The 19,553-nt window shown below is 37.4% G+C and overlaps 1 protein-coding gene across 1 annotated transcript in view; it reads left to right on the top strand.

The window, feature by feature from the left end:
- LOC136857202 (legumain) overlaps positions 1 to 19,553 on the top strand; it is a 137,972-nt gene that overhangs the window by 75,007 nt on the left and 43,412 nt on the right. The window contains exons 8-9 of the mRNA XM_067135665.2: positions 3,916 to 4,211; positions 6,020 to 6,133. Coding sequence (XP_066991766.2) covers positions 3,916 to 4,211; positions 6,020 to 6,133 — 410 coding nt within the window. The remainder of the gene's footprint in view (positions 1 to 3,915; positions 4,212 to 6,019; positions 6,134 to 19,553) is intronic.

The following is a 19,553-nucleotide window of genomic DNA, read 5'->3' as shown; positions in this document are numbered from 1 at the left end:
ATAGCAGATGAAGTGGTTGTAGGCAAGGACAGTGTCAGGACCATTGTTCACGAACATTTGAAAAAAGCGGAAGATTTGTGCCCGGTTTGTACTGCAGAACCTGACAGATGAGCAGAAGCAAACTCGGATGGAAACGTCAGGAGATTTCATTGAAGTTTGTGACCAAAATCTGGAGGTATTGAAAACCATCATTACAGGAGATGAGTCGTGATGCTACGAGTATGATCCGGAAACCAAGAGACAGTCAGTGGCGTGGTGTTCAGTGTCTTCTCCACTTCCCAAGAAAAGTCGGCGCACAAAGTCCAAAATTAAGACAATGCTGATCGGCTTTTTCGACAGCAATGATGTCATTCATCATGAATTTGTACCCCAGGGTACACCTGTCAATGCAAAATTCTACAGGGGAGTTTTGAAATAGCTGCTGCAGTGCATCAGATGGTTTCGGCCTGAATTGTACCAGAATGGGCAGTGGAAGCTCCTCCATGACAATGCCCGTCTGCACACCGCGATCCGTGTGACCCAGTTTCTCTCTGAACGCCAGGTGACTGTTCTTCTACACCCTCCGTATTTTCCGGATTTGGCGCCAGCAGATTTTTTTTTGTTCCTCCGTCTTAAATTAGCCCTGAAAGGTCACCAGTTCAACATTGTACCAGGTATCCAACAACGGGTGACAAGGGTTCTCCGGGAGATTCCAAAAGAAGCGTTTGCTGCCAGCTTCCAGCAGCTTTACAGTCAATGTCAAAAGTGTTTTGTAGCTAACGGAGATTACTTTGAAGGCCAGTAGAGTGAGTTTTGTGTGTAACTTACGTTGTCTTTATTTCATGAGACTATTCGCCGAACTTTTCAGACACAGGTTGTACACTGAAATTAAGTAAGAATGTGATACACCTCAAGATATTTCAGAGTACACCACTGATTTCAGAGGATACTTTGTATTTTCTCGCGTCTAGTTAAATTTCGGAAAGACTATTCCCATGTAAATTTTTAGCGAGCTGGTTATCATTTCTCTGTATGCGCTTAAATATGTTTTCATGATACATTTATGGTTAGGTTCGGTGACGCCATTTGAAGAAGAAAACTGAAACATTTGCCACAGAAGTCTCTGGATTGATACTATATTTTTTCAGAATGAAATTCTGAAATTTCAGAATTCAGAATGAAATTCTTTCACGTAGAATCAGATTTTGAAAAAGAACGAACAAGTAAGTCGTAGTGTGGATATCATCCGCGAAAACGCAGTCCTTAATAGATGATTGTTTTTTGGCAGTGGGAAATGCCAAATAAAAAGCAATTTCAAACGTAATACAATGGAAGTCTGTTATAGCAAGAATTCATAACTGCAAAAAATTCACTCGCTATAGTGGATTGTCGTTATATCCAATTTTTCGTTAAAGTTGAGAAAAAAGTCATACACATTAAAATCAGTATGAAACGGCAATCACGCCCGAGTTCCTGTTACTCATTGTAATTTTTCAAACCTTATTGGCATCGTTGTTCAAACATCGTCCTTTGTACACTTGTTTCATGTGCTGTTTTCATATTTACGTTTTGCACATCTGATAGGGAAAATAAGGGGAACGGGCTAACTATACGCTGCCTGGCTGCTGGCGCAGCTCGATGCAGCCCGGTTGGTTCATGTCCGCTGCCTCGCTCCTCCCTACCTCTCTGCCACACCCCGATACTCCTGCGGCACGTCTAATTTTACGACTATTTATTTGTTCAGTTTTGGCGTTTAAACTTCTGCTGGGCACATGCAGTTTTCACCTTAGCATTCTACTGCCTCCCACGAATATTCCTACCAAATTTCAACCGAATCCGAGTGTAACACATGTATGTGTTCCCTCGTTAGATACTTATTAGATGACTACACTGTGTCATAGGTGAATCAATCCATCTGTGAATTGTTTCTTGAATGATAATGAACTTTCGTGGATGCGTCAACTATTTGAACCGAGTATACTTTTTGAATGGTGGGCCCTGAACGGAGCATAATATATTCGTCTTAATACAGTATTATTTAAATAAAAATAAATTCAACGTGCAGTTGAGTCTTGATTATTCAAGTCCTGATTAACTATCCGAGCCCGATGAAAAGAATTCATTAAATAACAATCGCATTTCCATTAGCGCCAAACAATTCAGTTGTTTCAGAACTCGAGTCTAACTGCTATTTTCTAATCGGTATTAGATCTAACGTGCAATGTAATGAATCCATTCTTTTGCAGCTCAAGTCAATTGTCATTAACTGCTATCAAATTACTGTTTTGTGTTTTGATTTGTAAGTACTGTAATCACTGTCAGCTGTCGGTAAAATGAGTGAAGAAAGAAAATGTGGTGGTATCACTGCAAGATAAGCTTAATACTATTAAATACATTGTGGTGAAACCATTGAAAAAGTGGCTAATGATTAAGGTGGTGAAGTTTCTAGTGTTGGTAATTGGAAGAGGAAGAGGACTGTTAACCTTTACCACTCGTCTGTCGGGTGAGACCCGACATTACGATATTCCCGTTCCGGTCGCATGTCGGGGGAGATGATATAGATGTTGATTCCCATAGGGAATCTGAAATATTTGTTCCGAATGAGTAAATTTATAATACCAATATAAATGGTCCGTTATTAGACATTATAAATTTTCCAGCTAACTCATTCCTGGTTGCCAGCGTTTCGCCCCCATGTGCTAGGCTGAGCTCATCAGTTGGTACCTAGCACACCTACCAAGATGCCGGCTAGTGCATACCGTGGAGGCGACTGCGTAGGCTAATTGTAGCCACCGGCAGTGCCAATGCACTGAGAGACTGGTAGGTGTACTAGGTACCAACTGATGAGCTCAGCCTAGCATGCGGGGGCGAAACGCTGGCAACCAGGAATGAGTTAGCTGGAAAATTTATAATGCCCAATAACGGACCATTTATATTGGTATTATTGTCGGGGGAGATCCGACATGACATTTTATCGCCCACCGCTCGTCTGCCGTCTCTTAGCCGACAAAATACACAATGATATACTGTACTGCCATCTTTTTGTTCCGCGTGGAACTTTGTAGAATCCAGGTACTATTTGACATTCAGTCTATTATTTAGTTGGCAGTTTAGCCGTCAGCTGTCCACTCATGCACCCGAAAGCTCGAGCTATAGCAAACAAACATGGTCGCCATGTGCTCTTCTAATCATATATATGTTGTAGTGATAATTTGTACACTGAAATTATTAACGAAACCAATCGGTATGCGAAATAATAATAATAATAATAATAATAATAATAATAATAATAATAATATAAATGCAAAATAATTTGTCTTAAATTCCACATATTGCTTTTATTTGCTCCAGTATAGCTTGCTGTAAACGTGTATAGCCTAACTAAGTTACATCATTTAAAAGCAAGTGCTATCTCCAAAATCGTGAAAGATGAATACAGATCATATAAGATAAAAATTTACATTTAAAATACGAGTAGTAGTGACAACACAGAGAACTTTAATTCAAGGGGTAAGGGTTGAGGACTACTTATGAAATTATAAGTCTTCAGTGTCCTGTACAGTATTGTATGTTTGTTGGTTTTTCAAATGTGTACATAGGTACTATATTTTTAAATGTCTAGAATTCATATTAACCGGATTTGTTCATTCTATGTAGTCCAGCGAGTAAAGTGTTTCTTTAATTTTTAATCAAAACATGGTTTTTCGGTAACCCTTCATTTTATCTCAGTTTTTGCTTATCTTAGTCCACAGTAACTTGGATATTCAATATTCCATTGTAATATGAAATAAAATATTCTGCAGTACACAGGAGAAAGTTTCTCATATATTTGTTTTGAAACATGAAAACCTCATGTTAGCTCTTGTATCATAAATAACTATACCAGTGTACCATTACAAAAGCATTCTCATGTGCAGTTTACTTCTTTCTCTACAGTATTTGTGATGACTGCTGCTGACCCTCATGAATCGTCATACGCCTGCTATTATGATGAGACTCTCAGTACATACCTGGGTGATGTTTTTAGTGTCAAATGGATGGAGGATGTTGAGGAACAAGATATTTCCAATGAATCTCTGCATCATCTATTTGAAGAAGTACGCTATGAGACAAATACCAGCCATGTAGAGGAATATGGAGATTTGGATCTTGGTGCACTACATGTGTCTAAATTTCTTGGAGACAGATCAGAGGATTCCTTGAAAACCAATCGTACACCTGTCAGCATTGAGGTAAGCACTATGTAATAATGGTTTTACTTTATGTTGTATCATCAAGAAAGAAATTGTAATTTTTATAATAATGTGTGACCAATATCTTATACTCCTGGTCTAGAAAGCCGAGAATGGCCAGGAGGATTTGTCATGCTGACCACACGACACTTCATAATATGCAGGTCTTCGGGCTGAGCCCTTCAGGGCTGTTGTGCCATGGGGTTTCATTTAGGATGTTTTATACATGCCTGTCTATTCCATTTGTTTGAAAATCTGGTCCACTTCTCTCTTGTATGGAATGCCTCAGTTGCATGTTGATTCATATGTAGCTTCGCTACAAATTTCTATATTGCATACGGAATTGTATGTAAAATATACACATTGTCAATTTTTATTAGCTTGCATTGATCTTAACGTTACCTGAGAAACAGTACTGGGAGTTCGCCATACACCATTTCTCATGTAAAGTCCGGGTTGGGGAGTTTTCATTAGAATGGCAGGCCACATTACCTACTGTTAGTCACAGTCAAATTTCAGAGTTTAGATTATAATGGCAGGCCCTCTGCATTAATGTGTTGGTACTTTTATGGGCCCCAGTTCACATGTCTTTATTTTTGTTCTCTTGCGTTTTTCACACCTTTAACCCTTTACAGTCCAGTTTTCTGTCTCATGTTCCAACAGTCTGGTCCAAATTAGTTGTGCACATTTTTACCTAGTCAGATTAAACTCAGAACTTTCATTTGTAACTAAAGTTATATTATTATTATTATTATTATTATTATTATTATTATTATTATTATATTCTATAAATATGAGTCTAGTGAGTTATTTACAGATTTACACAAAAGTCTAACATCTCATAGGATTGAAGTTGGGATCAGAAGGCCAGCGCCTCAACCATCTGAGCCACTCAGCCCAGCGGATATGAAACTACTTAGCATTTTTTTCCTGATGTGTGCATCCAGTGAAAACTGTATCTACCATTTCTGAAGATGAGAGGCATGTATTAAAAGGTGTGAAAAACATAAAGATTACTGGTCTAAAGAATTTGTTTGTTATGTGCCTCTCTTCAGTGAAATTTTCATTAGGAAACGTTTTTTACAAACATTTTGGTTGCTCCATTTAGAAAACACTCAAAATCAAGGTACCAGCCTTAGAGCCAGAACTCAGAAAGCCAGTTATTTTCTAAAATATGTTGACAGTAAACGTAGGGAATATCATACCTGGGCCAAACTTGTCAGTTGGTGAATCAATTGTTGGTTTCAAGGGAAGAATATCCTTTATAACCTACAACCCCAAGAAACCAACCAAGTGGGAGTTCCGTGTTATGTTTTGGCGGACTGTCTTTGTGGATACATTGTATCCGTTGTGCCTTACCATGAAAAATTGACAACTTGTAATGCTGAAGTTAACTACACTTTCATCTGCAGTTGACAGTTCTCAAATTTTAGCTGAAGATGTTCCATAATCGAAACGAAACATGTACTAGAGATTATATGGTTTATATTATGTAATTAATAAACCTATTATATAGAAATTGATAAGTATTGGAAGGTGGGAACCTACTCATAACTTAACCTTAGTTACTGATTTTGTTTGTTCTTTAGAGCTAAAATAAAATAAGAGTGTTCGTTTTTAATCAATCTAGGCTCCGATGCTTGCATTCCTCTTTAAGGTTGATGATTGGTTCTGTTGCAGAAAAATGTTGAACTGATTTATTTTATTGCTTATATATGTAAGTTGACTCGTATTTCTGGCATGTTGCGTGGTATGGCGTATTGACTGGAGAATAAGATTAGGACTAACTGTATGTTTTGTTCTCTTAGGATGCTGTTCCTAGTCACCACGTACCACTGGCAATTCTACAGAGGAAACTGGAAGCTGCTACGGATCCTGATGTGAAGGAAGAGCTCAAGTTCAAAATACACAAAATGTTGAAAGTATGTATTTTTTCTTCATTTGTTACTGGGGAAGGATTTTAAGGTGGAAAGTATGGTAAGAACAGGGGAGAAAAAACGTTCTGAAAATACAAAAAGGTGCAAAAAAGGTGTTGATGAAATCACTCTATTAAAGTTGTCAAGTGTTGAACCAAGAAGTGGCTAGCCACCTTCCACAGTTTCTTTGAAAATCAAATGCTTCATATATTTTCCTTGTGGACTGGAATTCCTGACTGGATTAATGTCGTGGCAAGATCCACACTAATTCAAGCAATGGCCACTGCTTTTCAGGTCCTGAAGTGAAGGGTTGTATCAGAGTAGATTGCTTAGGTGTCGACTTGCGAATTTTAAAGTTCTTTACATGTCTGCTGTACTGGATGTGCGGTTTGTTCCGTTCCTTTGATGCTTGTCATTGATTACAGTATTGACTTTGCAGACGGCACGTTGAAGAATGATGCCATCAGTTTTGATAAATTTCATCTTGAAGTAGTCTGAAAGTGCATTCAACTTCTCCTTTTTAACCTTCGGTATGATTTTGTGTTGTGAAAAGTATGTTCAGGTCCGGACTGATAAAACACTAACACGGCCAACAAGAGACTTCACAGTTGATAGGTTGAACTGTTAAATACATGCCAGTACTAACTGAACTTGGGATAAACTGTTGTTGTGTAATATTAATTGTTTAAATTTAAATTTGATTTCACAGCTGCTGGTTGCCCATTGTTGCTGGGATATGAATTACTGATGATGTCCATAAATTATATTTTTTTATTTATTTATTGACTATTTTTGACTTATGATTAAACACAATTTTTAAAATCTGTTCAAGAAGAGATAAATTTTGTCTAATCTTTTAAAAACACAGATAAAATTGAAGGGAAAAGGTGCTGAAGCATGAAATATAAGGGAAAGGGTGCCAAAATGTTGTAATCTCACAAAAAGGTGCAACAAATTGTGTTTATTTCACTTCATTTCATGTCCCCAAATACATATATGGACCTACCTGTATGAAAATAGCTATACAGTGAAACTCTGTTAAGAAGTTTTTCAAGGGACCACAAAAAAAAACTTCTTAAGCAGGAAACTTCTTAAAAGGGGTAATGTCTGAAAACTTATTCTGTACTTTGACATACATGTGAAACACACAGCCAACAGATTTCCTTGTTTGTGAACAATACTGAAATAGGCTGATAAATAAGAGCTGCTAAAAGAAAGCCACAATATACTGTAAATATTAGGTTATCATGACATGTATTTTTAGAGATAAAGTAAAATACTGTAATTGAACATACTGTATTATAAAAATTCTTGATAAGAGAAGGGAACATATTATATAAAACCTTGCACAAGAGATAAAACATACTAAGAACATTAAAACGGTAGATGGTAACCGTAGGCTACATTATGTAAATTCCATACTGTATTAGACATTAAATACATTTCTAAACACAAAAGTCGAGGCTCCTACTTGGAAAAGAAATTGTCCAGGGGTGACTGTTTTAGGTTTTTGCTGCTTTCTTGAACTATAAACCTCTCCATTTCCCACATTGCCTTCCACGTGTTGTGAGGCACACTGACTGAACCTTCTATAAACTGCCTCACTTTTTCAAGGCAGATGCTTGCCTCACTGCAAGATGGTCTTGGGGGATTCTCTTCCTCAACCTCCTCCTCCTCTTCTTCTTCAATCTCCTCATCTCCTGCCTGAATTTCCTTGCAGATCTCATCGATGGTCTGCTCCTCGCAAGTGATTACCATATCATCAATGGCAGTGAAGTCATCGAAACTACTGGTAATTTCCATCTTCTCCTGTATAGTTTTCCAGCAACCTGGCTCTTCATCAACAACTTCCATAATAATGCTGTTGGTACCACCACCGAAGCCTGCTTTCTTGAAGCAATTTGCTATTATTACAGGCTCCACTGAATCCCATGATGAGGCAGTGAAATGCATTTTGTCCAAAAGAGATGGTTTGTAGATGGGTTTGCCTGCTTCCATGCATAGCAGCATACGGCGCACAACTGATTTTCGGTACCTCGACTTCAATACCTTAATGATTCCTTGGTCCATGGGCTGTAGTACCGATCTAGTATTCGGTGGAAAAAATTCTACCTTGATGTTCCTTAAATGGGGCCACTCCTTGGGATGAGCAGGGCAGTGGTCCATAAACACCACAATCTTCCTGTTCTGGCTCCCCATTTTGGCATCTAATGCCTGTATGTACTCTTCAAACAGGAAACTTGTCATCCAAGCTGACTTGTTGCTGGTGTACTTGCACGGTAAAGTCCTGATATTTTTGAAACAACGTGGCTTCCTAGACTTCCCTATCATCAGTAGAGGTAGTTTTTCAGTTCCTTCCATATTAGCACCAACCAATACCGTAACTCGCAATTTACTTAATTTTCCCCCATGGCAAGATTCTCCCTTGAAAACTAGAGATTTATCCAGGATAATCTGGTAAAAAAGTGCAAATTCATCAAGATTAAAAACGTTGCAAGGTTTGTAACTGCTTATTTTAGCAGGCAAAACTGTTTCCAAGTTTCCCAAAACAAATGAGCATCGCCCTTCTTCTGTTGCCAGCGCGCAACACCGCGAGAACAGCTGATGCAATACGACCACGATAAACAGCCCTTGTAAAATGTAATACTGTACTCAGAAAAACTATTGAATACGGATTGAAAACAAATTCACAAATACTATACTTACTAACAACATCTGACACTAACAAGATAATATACAGTATTATTAAGAATAAGGAACATTCCACTGATCTCAGTCACTAGAACCCTCCAACAATATAAAAAACACACTAATTACTGAAGGAAAATGCAAAAGATCGCTAAGCGTACCGAATACCATACACGCTGAGCGAGAATGGTTAACCACGTGGCAAATGTAAATATTAACAGTTGGCAACTGGGTTTCGAGATCGTGCTCTGCCGATAAAAATCGATATGAATGACCAAAATCTGCCAAAACGTCAATTTAGAAGTAGAGCCATGCGGAGTTTTTAAAAAATATTTTTAGGCCTACAAGAAGTGTACTACAGTTCGTTATCATGTGCTTTCTATCTTCCTCACACCCCCCGACATCTGCTTCAAGTTAACGGCAGCAGACGCGACATCGGCAACTTGTTCTTAGAGATTCTTAGAACCTATTCATAGGCCTATATCGTCCCTGCATTCCTACTGGTTGTCACAACCACGGGCGTAGTTGCTAAAAGTCATGAAGAAAAGAAAAGCAGGTTCGAAGTAGCAGAAATGAGTGCATGGGAAAGTATTGAGGTACACGATAGTACAATGTTTAGCTCGTATTGTACCGGGAACACCGCTACGACAGAAGTCCGAAGTATGTTTGTTGAACTTCGCGCGAGATGGAAGGTAGGCAGCCCGCCGAATGCGGTGACGTGCCCAGCGAGTGACGTGGCCGCCGTAAGCCAGCTATCCGCTACCTTATATGGTAATGATCCAGCTCGTCCTCAAAAGTACATTTTGAGCTAATTTATCGCTATTTTGACATTGCCAACTTAAAAGCCTCTACAATGGACATCATCTCTTCAGATTTCAAGAAAATCCACCGAGTATTATAGAAGTTATAAGGGTAGATAGTACCCGAGTTCTAGACACTTCCATGCGGACGTGTATAAAAGGAAGACCACCCGACCTACGAATGCAGTGTCTGTCACTCCGCCGTCTCTGTGACACGGGTGACAAGAGAAGTGTTGTGCGTGTCGAACTTCTAGTCGACAGTCTGCGAAATCCAAGTTCGGTATTTTCTCTAAGTGTTGTATCAAGACTTTGTCATATTCTTGAAGTGCCTGAATGGGACTTTACTTTTGAGAGCATCGTATTGGAACTTTGTCATATTGCCACATTGGGACTTTGTTTTTTTCGTGTGTCGTGATTGGACTTTGATGTTTTGTTAAAGTGCCATATAAGAACTTTGTTTTTTTTCTGAAGCGTCTCATTGGAACTTGGTTATTTTCGCCAAGTGTCGCGATAAGACTTTATTATTTTCTTAAGGTGACGTACTGGAACAGTGTCATCGGAACTTTATTTTCTTCGAGTGTCTTGTTGGGACTTTAACTTTTCGACACGTTGGAACTTTATTTTCTTCGAGTGTCGCGTTGGGACTTTAACATTTCGACACATTGGAACTTTGTTATTTCTACACATTGGAACTTTTTTTTTTTTAAGTGCCACATAAGGACTTACTTATTCGACGACGATTGAATTTCACGTGTGTTGTGTATCGCATTGAACTTACGTTTCGAACTTATTCGAACTTATATTTTTGAATCGATTTCTGGAACATTGAACTTAGGGGACATTCAACATTACGTTTAATTGCGAAATATGCAATGCTTTCCAAGTGCTGCACAGGGACTTATGTTTTGGTTCTTAAAGACTGTGACAATTCAGAATACGCATATCGCATTTCCAGAATGCCTAGGACTTTCCAGTGTTTTGAGTGATCCATAATTTATGAAGTCAGACTTTTTCTTTCAAATATTATTTTCTTTAATGGCTATTCACTTCGCTTATTAATGCAACAGGACAAGTTTTCCGAGTGCTACTTATTCAGTTCATTGCCAATATGTTTTAAACCTTCAGAACTATGCATTTAGGACTGCAGTAACAGTAATCCCCTAGAACATTCTGATTTACAGTGAGCTTGCCTTATGAACTTGCATTTCTACCAGTACTTGTTCTTCGAGTGATTATTCTAGAACGTTTTTGCAGTAATCATAATTAAAAGGTCATATCTATTCAGACAGTGCCCTGAATGTGTGGAGTGCCGTACAGGAAATTCAGGTGTGAATTACGTCTCGAATCGAACCCAGGAACGCGTACCAATCTTCGAGACATTCCAGAACGTCGAGACTTCCAGAACGTTGAGACACTTCCAGAACCTCCAGACGTTCCAGAACTCCTCATCCGAGCAGGTGTGGTCCCTGCCCAGTCGATGTCCAGCACCATCCCAGGACTTGGAGGTACCAACCAGCCACGACATTTCCACGCTGCTGTATGAAGGTGATATGAACTTGCTTTTGATGATCAATAAACTCAATTTATCAAAATAATCTCTCAATTTGATAACTATACCTCTCTCTGTACCAGCTCCAATGATAAAGCCACAACCGAGATTAAGAATCATGCTCGTTCATTTAATATCAAGCACCTTAAAGATATGAACACATTTTTACGGGTACAGTATAAAGGTAAAAATAAAAATAACTTTCAATTTTATGCCAACACATGGTATCGCAATGCCTCTGCGTGCGTATATCAGGCCTCGCACCAACACCCAGCTGGTTATCAACATTCGTTCAACTTCGTACACGATCGGGATCTTTCGGCCGGCTGTTTGGCGGCATAATATGTATCAGCTGGCAAGTCTGCTGTTTCCTGCTTAGAGTCGGGATGGTCGGGATGTTTCTTTATTTCGTATTAGTTGTAACTAATAATGGACACGGAAATCTTATCAGTTTAGTTCCAAACCGTAATTTCCTCTTCGACAAGGCCCATAAGTATTATTGCAACAACAACAACAACAACGTAAGAGAGAATATCTGGAAGGAAATAAGCAAGGGAATGAAAAATCAAACAGGTTAGAATATTAAATTTTGTGGTAGATTAGGCCTATACGGTAATTTATTTCGCAATTATTGTTGACCTTATTTCAGAATCATATTATCATGTTGGAGTCCATATACAGTACGGTATGCGAGTACGATAATTGACATGGCTTGGAATGTACAGTACCGGTATTTACCGTGAACATTTCTGTAAGTGGCATTCTCTACCGTTATCGTTCATGTATTCCTAACAAACAGTACGGTAATGCATAAGAAGCTGCTGTGTTGTGGACAAATATATTTTTCGGTTTTTAATTAATGTTGAGGCCACATCGATTAATGACTTCACCCTGTCGCGGCACGCATTTTACTGCATTAATGTTTTATCAAACCATCCATTGCGTGCTTTGTGTTTCCCGCATAGAATCCCATTCGATTCTATTTTGCTTGATGTAAATAGTGGAGTGGAAATTACGACTGATGGGTTCAATTCGATTCCACAAGATGAGAGTGTGCATCTGGTGTCCATGTTGTCATAGCGTGACGTCATATGGCCTTGGAAAGCCCGGAGAGGCTCCATGACAGGTGCAAACGGTCTTACACAGGGTTCGACCTGCACGGCGACTGGAGGGTTCTAACCATGAGCTGCTTTGAGCGGACGTTTTCTATTTCAAGGGGCTCTATACATATATCTTAATGCAACCGATCAAGGGACCAAGAATATCACACTTCTTAGGCGGGAACTTCTTAACCGAGTTTCACTGTATTTTTGGAAAGGTGCTGCACCTGAAAATCCTTTCACTACTCATCAGCACAGGAATGTATGATATAAACTTCATCATGATCCGTTCTGACAAATATTCATATTAATAAAAAATTTAAATGAAGGTCCACCTATTCAAATAAGTCTCATACAACTTTGATTAGCTACTTTTCTTATTTAAATTGTATTGAATGGATGGACCTTCATTTTAATTTCTTATTAATGTCGTCAGCACTGTGTAATTAATATATTGTTTGTTATATTGAACAATTACTTAACAAATCTTAATATTTAATCCTTGAATGAAAATCGTGATTCTTCAGCTTCATACCTTGTATGCTTCTTCCTGTATTACTAATGGCCAGTTTCTGGAATGACAGTTATCTGTAGATGTGTAGTTATCAGTGACTTAACATGGTGATATGTTTTAAATGAGTTTCCGAAACAACAGTTATTGGCTTCTTCACAGTTATCTGCACAACGATTGGTAATCCATGTTAGAACTGATTCCAACAAATACTGATATGAGGCGCCACTTCATACCGTTTTGTACAAGATCTTATATTAGTTTCGTAAAATTAGTAAGTGATAATGAACTGGTTATAATATATTTACAGTCATTCATTGTAGTTTTAACGTGCTTGGGTGTGCTGGAATCGACAATATTTCGGTTAGTACATTTACTTCTACGTTATCACTGGCTTTTAGTCACTTGATTCCACTTGTATGGTGTCATCTGTCCCTGTTATCTGTTTAGGTTATTATCTCCTTGGAGCATGACACCTCTAATGTAGATGTATCTTGCAATACGGGAAATAAATCGTCAAATAAAATAGAAATTGAATCAAACGGATTTTCATCGGACTCGAATTGATCTTTCAGTGTACCGTAGTTATAATGTTAAGATCTCTTTTTTTTTTTTTTTTTCAGGCTTTGAATCATGAGTCCCACCAATAGTTAGTTAACACCCAATCTGAAATTATGGAATATTTACATTTAATATTTACATTTGTATTAAATAATAAATATCTTAGGTACCGCTATGAATTTAATATAAGCCTGCCGAATAATAAATATTGATTTTTTAATTGCTTTTTTAATGTTATTTTCTTCTTTAACCGGTGACGTGAGGTCTCATAGACTCCCAACAAAAATAAAATATATGGACTTAATTAAAAATCTTTCAGGGAGCTGTAGGTTATATCATCATCTTATCTGTGTCAACACACTTCACACCCTGAGTCAGGGTTAGTTCGCTATGTTCGATTGAAATTCTCAAGTGGACTTCACGTCAGCAGTTATGAGAGTTTTTTTGTCAATGCATGCTACGTGGTCAGTGTAAGTAAAACATCTCGAATTACTAGTCTGTTGCAGTTATTATGAACTACAAATTCTCAGTTCGAGGAGTAGATTAGAGAACTACAGTACTAATGAAAAATTGAGTGATGTGGCTATTTTATTTTGGCTATTGGAGATCTGAGATTGTAATGCTTTCGTGTTGTCCAAGTTGTGCCATGAAAGCCCGGAAAAAATGGAATTCTTGAAGGGTTTGGGATCTAATCGGGTGAAATTACATATCAAAGAAGAATGATAAATGAGTGAGTTCCTAGAGAGATACGAGCAGGAATAAGCAACATTTTGCACGTAAGACTCGCCGTTGAGATATGGAATAAAAACTGAAGAAACGGCCATCTTGCCGTACATATCCAGCATCCTTGAAGAGAAAAACGGCATATGCGAGTTTTAAGTAGGAGTTTTTGGTTTGTTTGCAGTCTACTAAATAAATCTGCAACAGTTGCAGTGAGAACAAATGGATATTGCACCATCAGTGCAGAATTTCATTGCCGGAATGATAGGTTCCAAAGTGTGCTGCACGTTTTCATTTATGTGATTATTTTCGTTTACTCTTGTTGTGTTCTGGATCAGTGAAAAGTGATCTGTTTTGTAATTGCGGTGTATTTTTATAATTTTACTGACGTCAACGATTAAGGTGAAATTTAAGACGATGTCTGCATACTGTGAATAAGAAAGAATGGGAGATATATCTAATGTTTGCATTATTAGATCGTACATATATTCATATTATGAGAGATTATTACATGCAATCATATTGATTGAGATGACTGTGTACATATTTGCCAACCATTTTTCATTGTAGGAAACTTCTGCTAGTAAAAGTAAGTAGATATTACCAAAATAACCCTAAAATCATTTGCGTAGAGACATGTATTGGAGGACGACAGATACTAAACATGATAATAACTGCAGTGTTTATTACCAGGGCTTATAAATCTGGATCTAAGTTTCCAGAAACTCATTAAAGTTAACAGCGCAGTTAAAGATACAAGCACGTTTAGGCAACTCAGAGGTAACTGTGGTGTACCAGAAACCGGCCATAAGGCTGTCTTTTGTTTGTGTAACATTTCTTCTGCATTTGTTTGGTATTTTAAATACCTGTAATGGACATTCACTAAAGGTTTAATGTACTTAATGTTATTGCAGTCATTGATAAAAGAATTAATAATTGAAGGATATATCATTCTATAGATAATCAGGATGGTAAAGTAGAATTTTCCTTCTTATGAAGAAATTACAAATATGAAATATTAATTAGAAGAAATCTTAAACCCTCTCTTCAGTGCTAGATAAAAGTGTAAGTAAGTAAGATTTGATATGTATAATATGTGTTGATGGAATATTACTAGATAGGATTTAATTTTGACCAACTGCAAAATGTAGTTAGTTAGTGGTTAAATTCTCTGCTGTTGGTTGGCATTTAAGATTGCTTAAATGTAAGAGACCCACGCAAGAAGATTCATTAAATCTTTTTTGGCAGAATTCTGGCATCTTTTATTACCGATAGCTAGAAATTGGAATATTGTGGTGAGCTGAGAAACCAAAAAGTGATATTTTAAAATGCGATAATCATTGGCTTTAAACAGATAATTTGGTATTTTCAGAATATGTATAACTTTTAATTTAAATACAAAATAATTACAAATACTCATCTATTCATACATTAAGAGAAGGCTAAAAAAATTTTCTAAAATAAATCTCTGATTAGGGACTTATGTTGCATTCTGTAAGAAGATGACGCTCCTTCAAAAGAACGTTATTGTAAAGAGAGAAAAAAAAACATTCACAGTCAGCATTTGTTCATAGCCTCTTTAATAACTGAAGAATGCATGCAAAATCAGCATAAATCATGATCATCCTGGTTAATATTGAAATTAGGTTCACCTTTTCCCCATAATTCAGTTAATTTTTAACATCCTATGCAATTCATTCATTGATATTGTACCTGTATAATTTCTATGGACCTGATTTACTAAATTTTTTATATATCTTTACATAATACCAATATAAATGGTCCGTTATTGGACATTATAAATTTTCCAGCTAACTCATTCCTGGTTGCCAGCTGTTCGTCCCAGTATGCTAAGTTGGGCTCATCAGTTGGTAAATAGCACACCCACCAACATGCATGGCTAGTGCATACCATGGAGGCCACTGCATAGGCTACTTGGAGTCACCAGCAGTGCCAGTGCACTATGAGAGACTTTGTCTCATTTTCAAGAATTGATGCCTGCCTGACCATCAGATAAGATGTTGATTCCTATAGGGAACCTGAAATATTTGTCCCAAATGAGTAAATAACGGACCATTTATATAGGTATTATAAATTTACTCATTCAGGACAAATATTTCAGGTTCCCTATGCGAATCAACTTCTTCTTCGTCTTTTATGACCACATAGGATCACTTTAGTCAGTCTGTTGTTCAGGTCTCTTTGAAGGGATTGTTCGGGCTTTGCGGTTCTCCCAGTACTTCTTCAGATGCTCCGATCTTCGTGCCCTTTCCTCAGTTGAAAATATGCGTGTTGTTGGTTTGTTTTGAGTAAGGGTAAAGCGGAGGTTTGTATTCTTGAGTTTTGTATTCAATTTTATCTTATTTCTGGTGTCTTCTGTTGTAAGGCCTATTTCCTTCAGATCCTTAGTTCTCTGATCCATTTACATCCTGTTGTGGTATTTTTTGAGACGAGATTGTGTTTTTCTAGTTGTTTCAGAAGTCTCGAATCCTGCATCCTCATGATATGTCCAAAGAATCCCAATCTCCTCTTATGCATAGTATCTGTAATGGGTTCTAGCTCTTTGTACACAACTTTGTTAGGTATTAACCACCACTGTTTACATTTTATAAAATTATAAGTTTTCAACTGTCAGTCATTTTAAATCCCTGTTGGTTTGTAATATGGGATTTCTTACCTTCAAAACTCCTTATCTTTCAATTTCATTGGACTTATGTTGATCATTATTAAAATATATTTAAAGTACTTTATTTCGGATTAATGTCTTTGAGATCAATATTACTGGTATACAGTAGAAATCCGCTGTAACGAACACCAGTATAACAAATTTTCAGAATAACAAATTTTTTTGGTCCCTTCCTTTCTCCCTATTTGTTGTGTGTTAAAATATTTCATTTTAACGAATTTTGTAGTTTTATTTCAACAAATTAAAATTGAGCTCTTATCTTTACCAATTTGACCATATTTTCTCAAATTAAAACTAAAATTCATCCTGTTTTATGACCAACATTTTTCTTGTTATATTATTCCGTTATTCAGACGATATGATCGCCATTTTCCATATATGCACCGTACTCGATCGAGAAGGCAAGCGCTTTTGTGTAACCAATATTCTTCGCCCATCATCCAATGTAAGACATCACTATTAACTGAGTAGGAGTGCTAAGTTTGCAATCCACCATTGAAAGCTACGCTTTGTGTAACCAATAGGCTTTGCCCATCAACTAATTTAAGACATCACACTATTGGCTGAGGAGGATCTCGATGTTTGTAATCCACCAATGAACGTGACAGTTTCGTCGCATCATGCATTGCATGTTTCTTCTTTGTATTTAATTTGCAAAGCAACGTGTTTCTGTTAAGGTTATATCATTAAACTTGCAAAGTTTGTGTGCATTTTATAGCGTATCTTGCCATAATGGTGTGTTTTTGAGTATCCAGTATAATTGGAATCTGTATCTGCGTGAATTATCATTCATAATTAGGTCTTGTGGACCTAATCTACATGTTATTGAAATTATAATGTTAGCCAGTGAATGCCTGGTAATTTTCTTGTACGCCGTTGCGCTGGTTTGTTGAGCTCGTTTGACATGGTGTGCTGCCATCTGGCAGCGGAAATATAACCATCTCTAGTCGTTTGTCAACTTAAATTTTGGGCCACAATCACGAGAGTTCAGTTGTTATTCTGCAATCGTTTTGTGAAGAAGAGATTTATCCTTGCTACTGCTGGTCAATGTTTTAGCTAATCTTGGTAAATCTAGAAGGAAGGAGGATGGTATACGATCCTGGTTGAGCATTTTGCCCTCTGGCGCAATGCCAAACACATCTCCCACCTAGCAATGTCAAGCCTTTACCATTATTATTATTATTATTATTATTATTATTATTATTATTATTATTATTATTATTATTGTTACGGGGATACCCGTGGAATACAGAGGTGAAAGAAGGTGCGGGCTGGAAGGGGTCTAACTATAAAGCTGAGATATGGATTAAAATTGCATTAAAGGTTATATTTTCGAAAATAGCAAAACTTAACAATTTTCACATGAAACTTCAGACTTTAACAAATAACAACAAGTCAAATCAGGTACAAGACCAGGAAAGCCAAGATTTAGAGACAGTTTAACAATCTGGGCCACAAGCCCTAAATTTTACAATTTCTGAGCTCTCAGCTCACAAACACCTATTACCAAAGGGCAGAAATCCCTTAATTACACGGAGCACTTGCTCCCACCTAGCAATGTCAAGCCTCCTAGAGGCACATTTACCACAAATAAAAGAGCTGACCCGCTCTCGATATTCTGAGCCTACCAAAGGCCACAACGGACTTTACCATTAACAGCCCTCAAGGCACACTTACAAAGAAACAGGGGTATCTTGTACCCTATCTACTGGGCCTTAGCAGAAAAAGAATAGGTTAAGTTAATGGCCCAAAATACAAAGTGAATTGAGGCGAGAACTTGCACTCCAAAATATACATTTTTAAATCTAAAAGGCACTAGGTCGATGAAACAGGGGCTATTCCCAAGGTATGGAGGTGACTCGTATACAGAATAAATTTAACAAATTAAGGAAGAGTAGAATTATGAAAAAGTAGTCACCTCAAATCCAAAATGAAGGTGAGCTCGAGAGGGTAAAGCACTCTCTATCCCCGATTTACAGTTAAAGATATATGAAGTTTTTACAGAATCCTACATGTTTAAGAGATAGGTTACATGGTAAAGGTTTCGGACCTTCCCCACGGGTTAAACTGATGTAAAGTAAAGATGTTAAGCGGCCATTACCTTATTGAAGAGCTGCTGCCGGATGAAAGAGGCGCTTCCCGCCTCCTGCTACACTTCCATACACTAGGTTAGATGTTGTTCGAGTGGCCGAGAGGCAAGAAAATCAGCAGTTTTTATACCCTCGGGGACGTTTCGAGACCTTTCATGAATAATGAAGACACACCCACAGGATTTTATTGGTTAATGTTCACAGTTACACACAAAATCGAAGAAGAAACACAGGATTGGCTGAAAATTAATTACAGAAATTATTGATTGGTTACCTTCAAAACTGGGGGAAAGAAAAGATTAATATTGCCAGCCCACAAATGAAAGAACGAAATTTAGTAAAGAACAAACTTATGAATACAAAATTTCTTCAAATAAAGTTCTTCCAATTCGCACCAGGGTGCATGGTCATAGTTTTTTTAGTAGAGACATCTATAAGAGAATGTCCACACGTCTTGATCAATGGATAACAAAACAAGATGAAATTCACACAGTACTGACAACTTTGTGATCACAGAATTTACGGTAGTGACATCTTCTGAGAAAACTAATGAATGGATCCAGTTTTTAAAGTTCAGGGTTTCTCCTGTAGAGGATTTATTGGCGAAGGATTTAAAATTGTGGCATAAGGGTGTACCGCCCGGTACAATTGTTATTATTATTATTATTATTATTATTATTATTATTATTATTATAATAGATGTTCTGGACCCCACAGTAAG

Source organism: Anabrus simplex, chromosome 1 (genome assembly GCF_040414725.1).
Source record: "Anabrus simplex isolate iqAnaSimp1 chromosome 1, ASM4041472v1, whole genome shotgun sequence".
Lineage (NCBI taxonomy): Eukaryota > Metazoa > Arthropoda > Insecta > Orthoptera > Tettigoniidae > Anabrus > Anabrus simplex.
The sequence above is the reverse complement of the archived record's forward strand: the minus strand, read 5'-3'. Positions and strand labels throughout refer to the sequence as shown.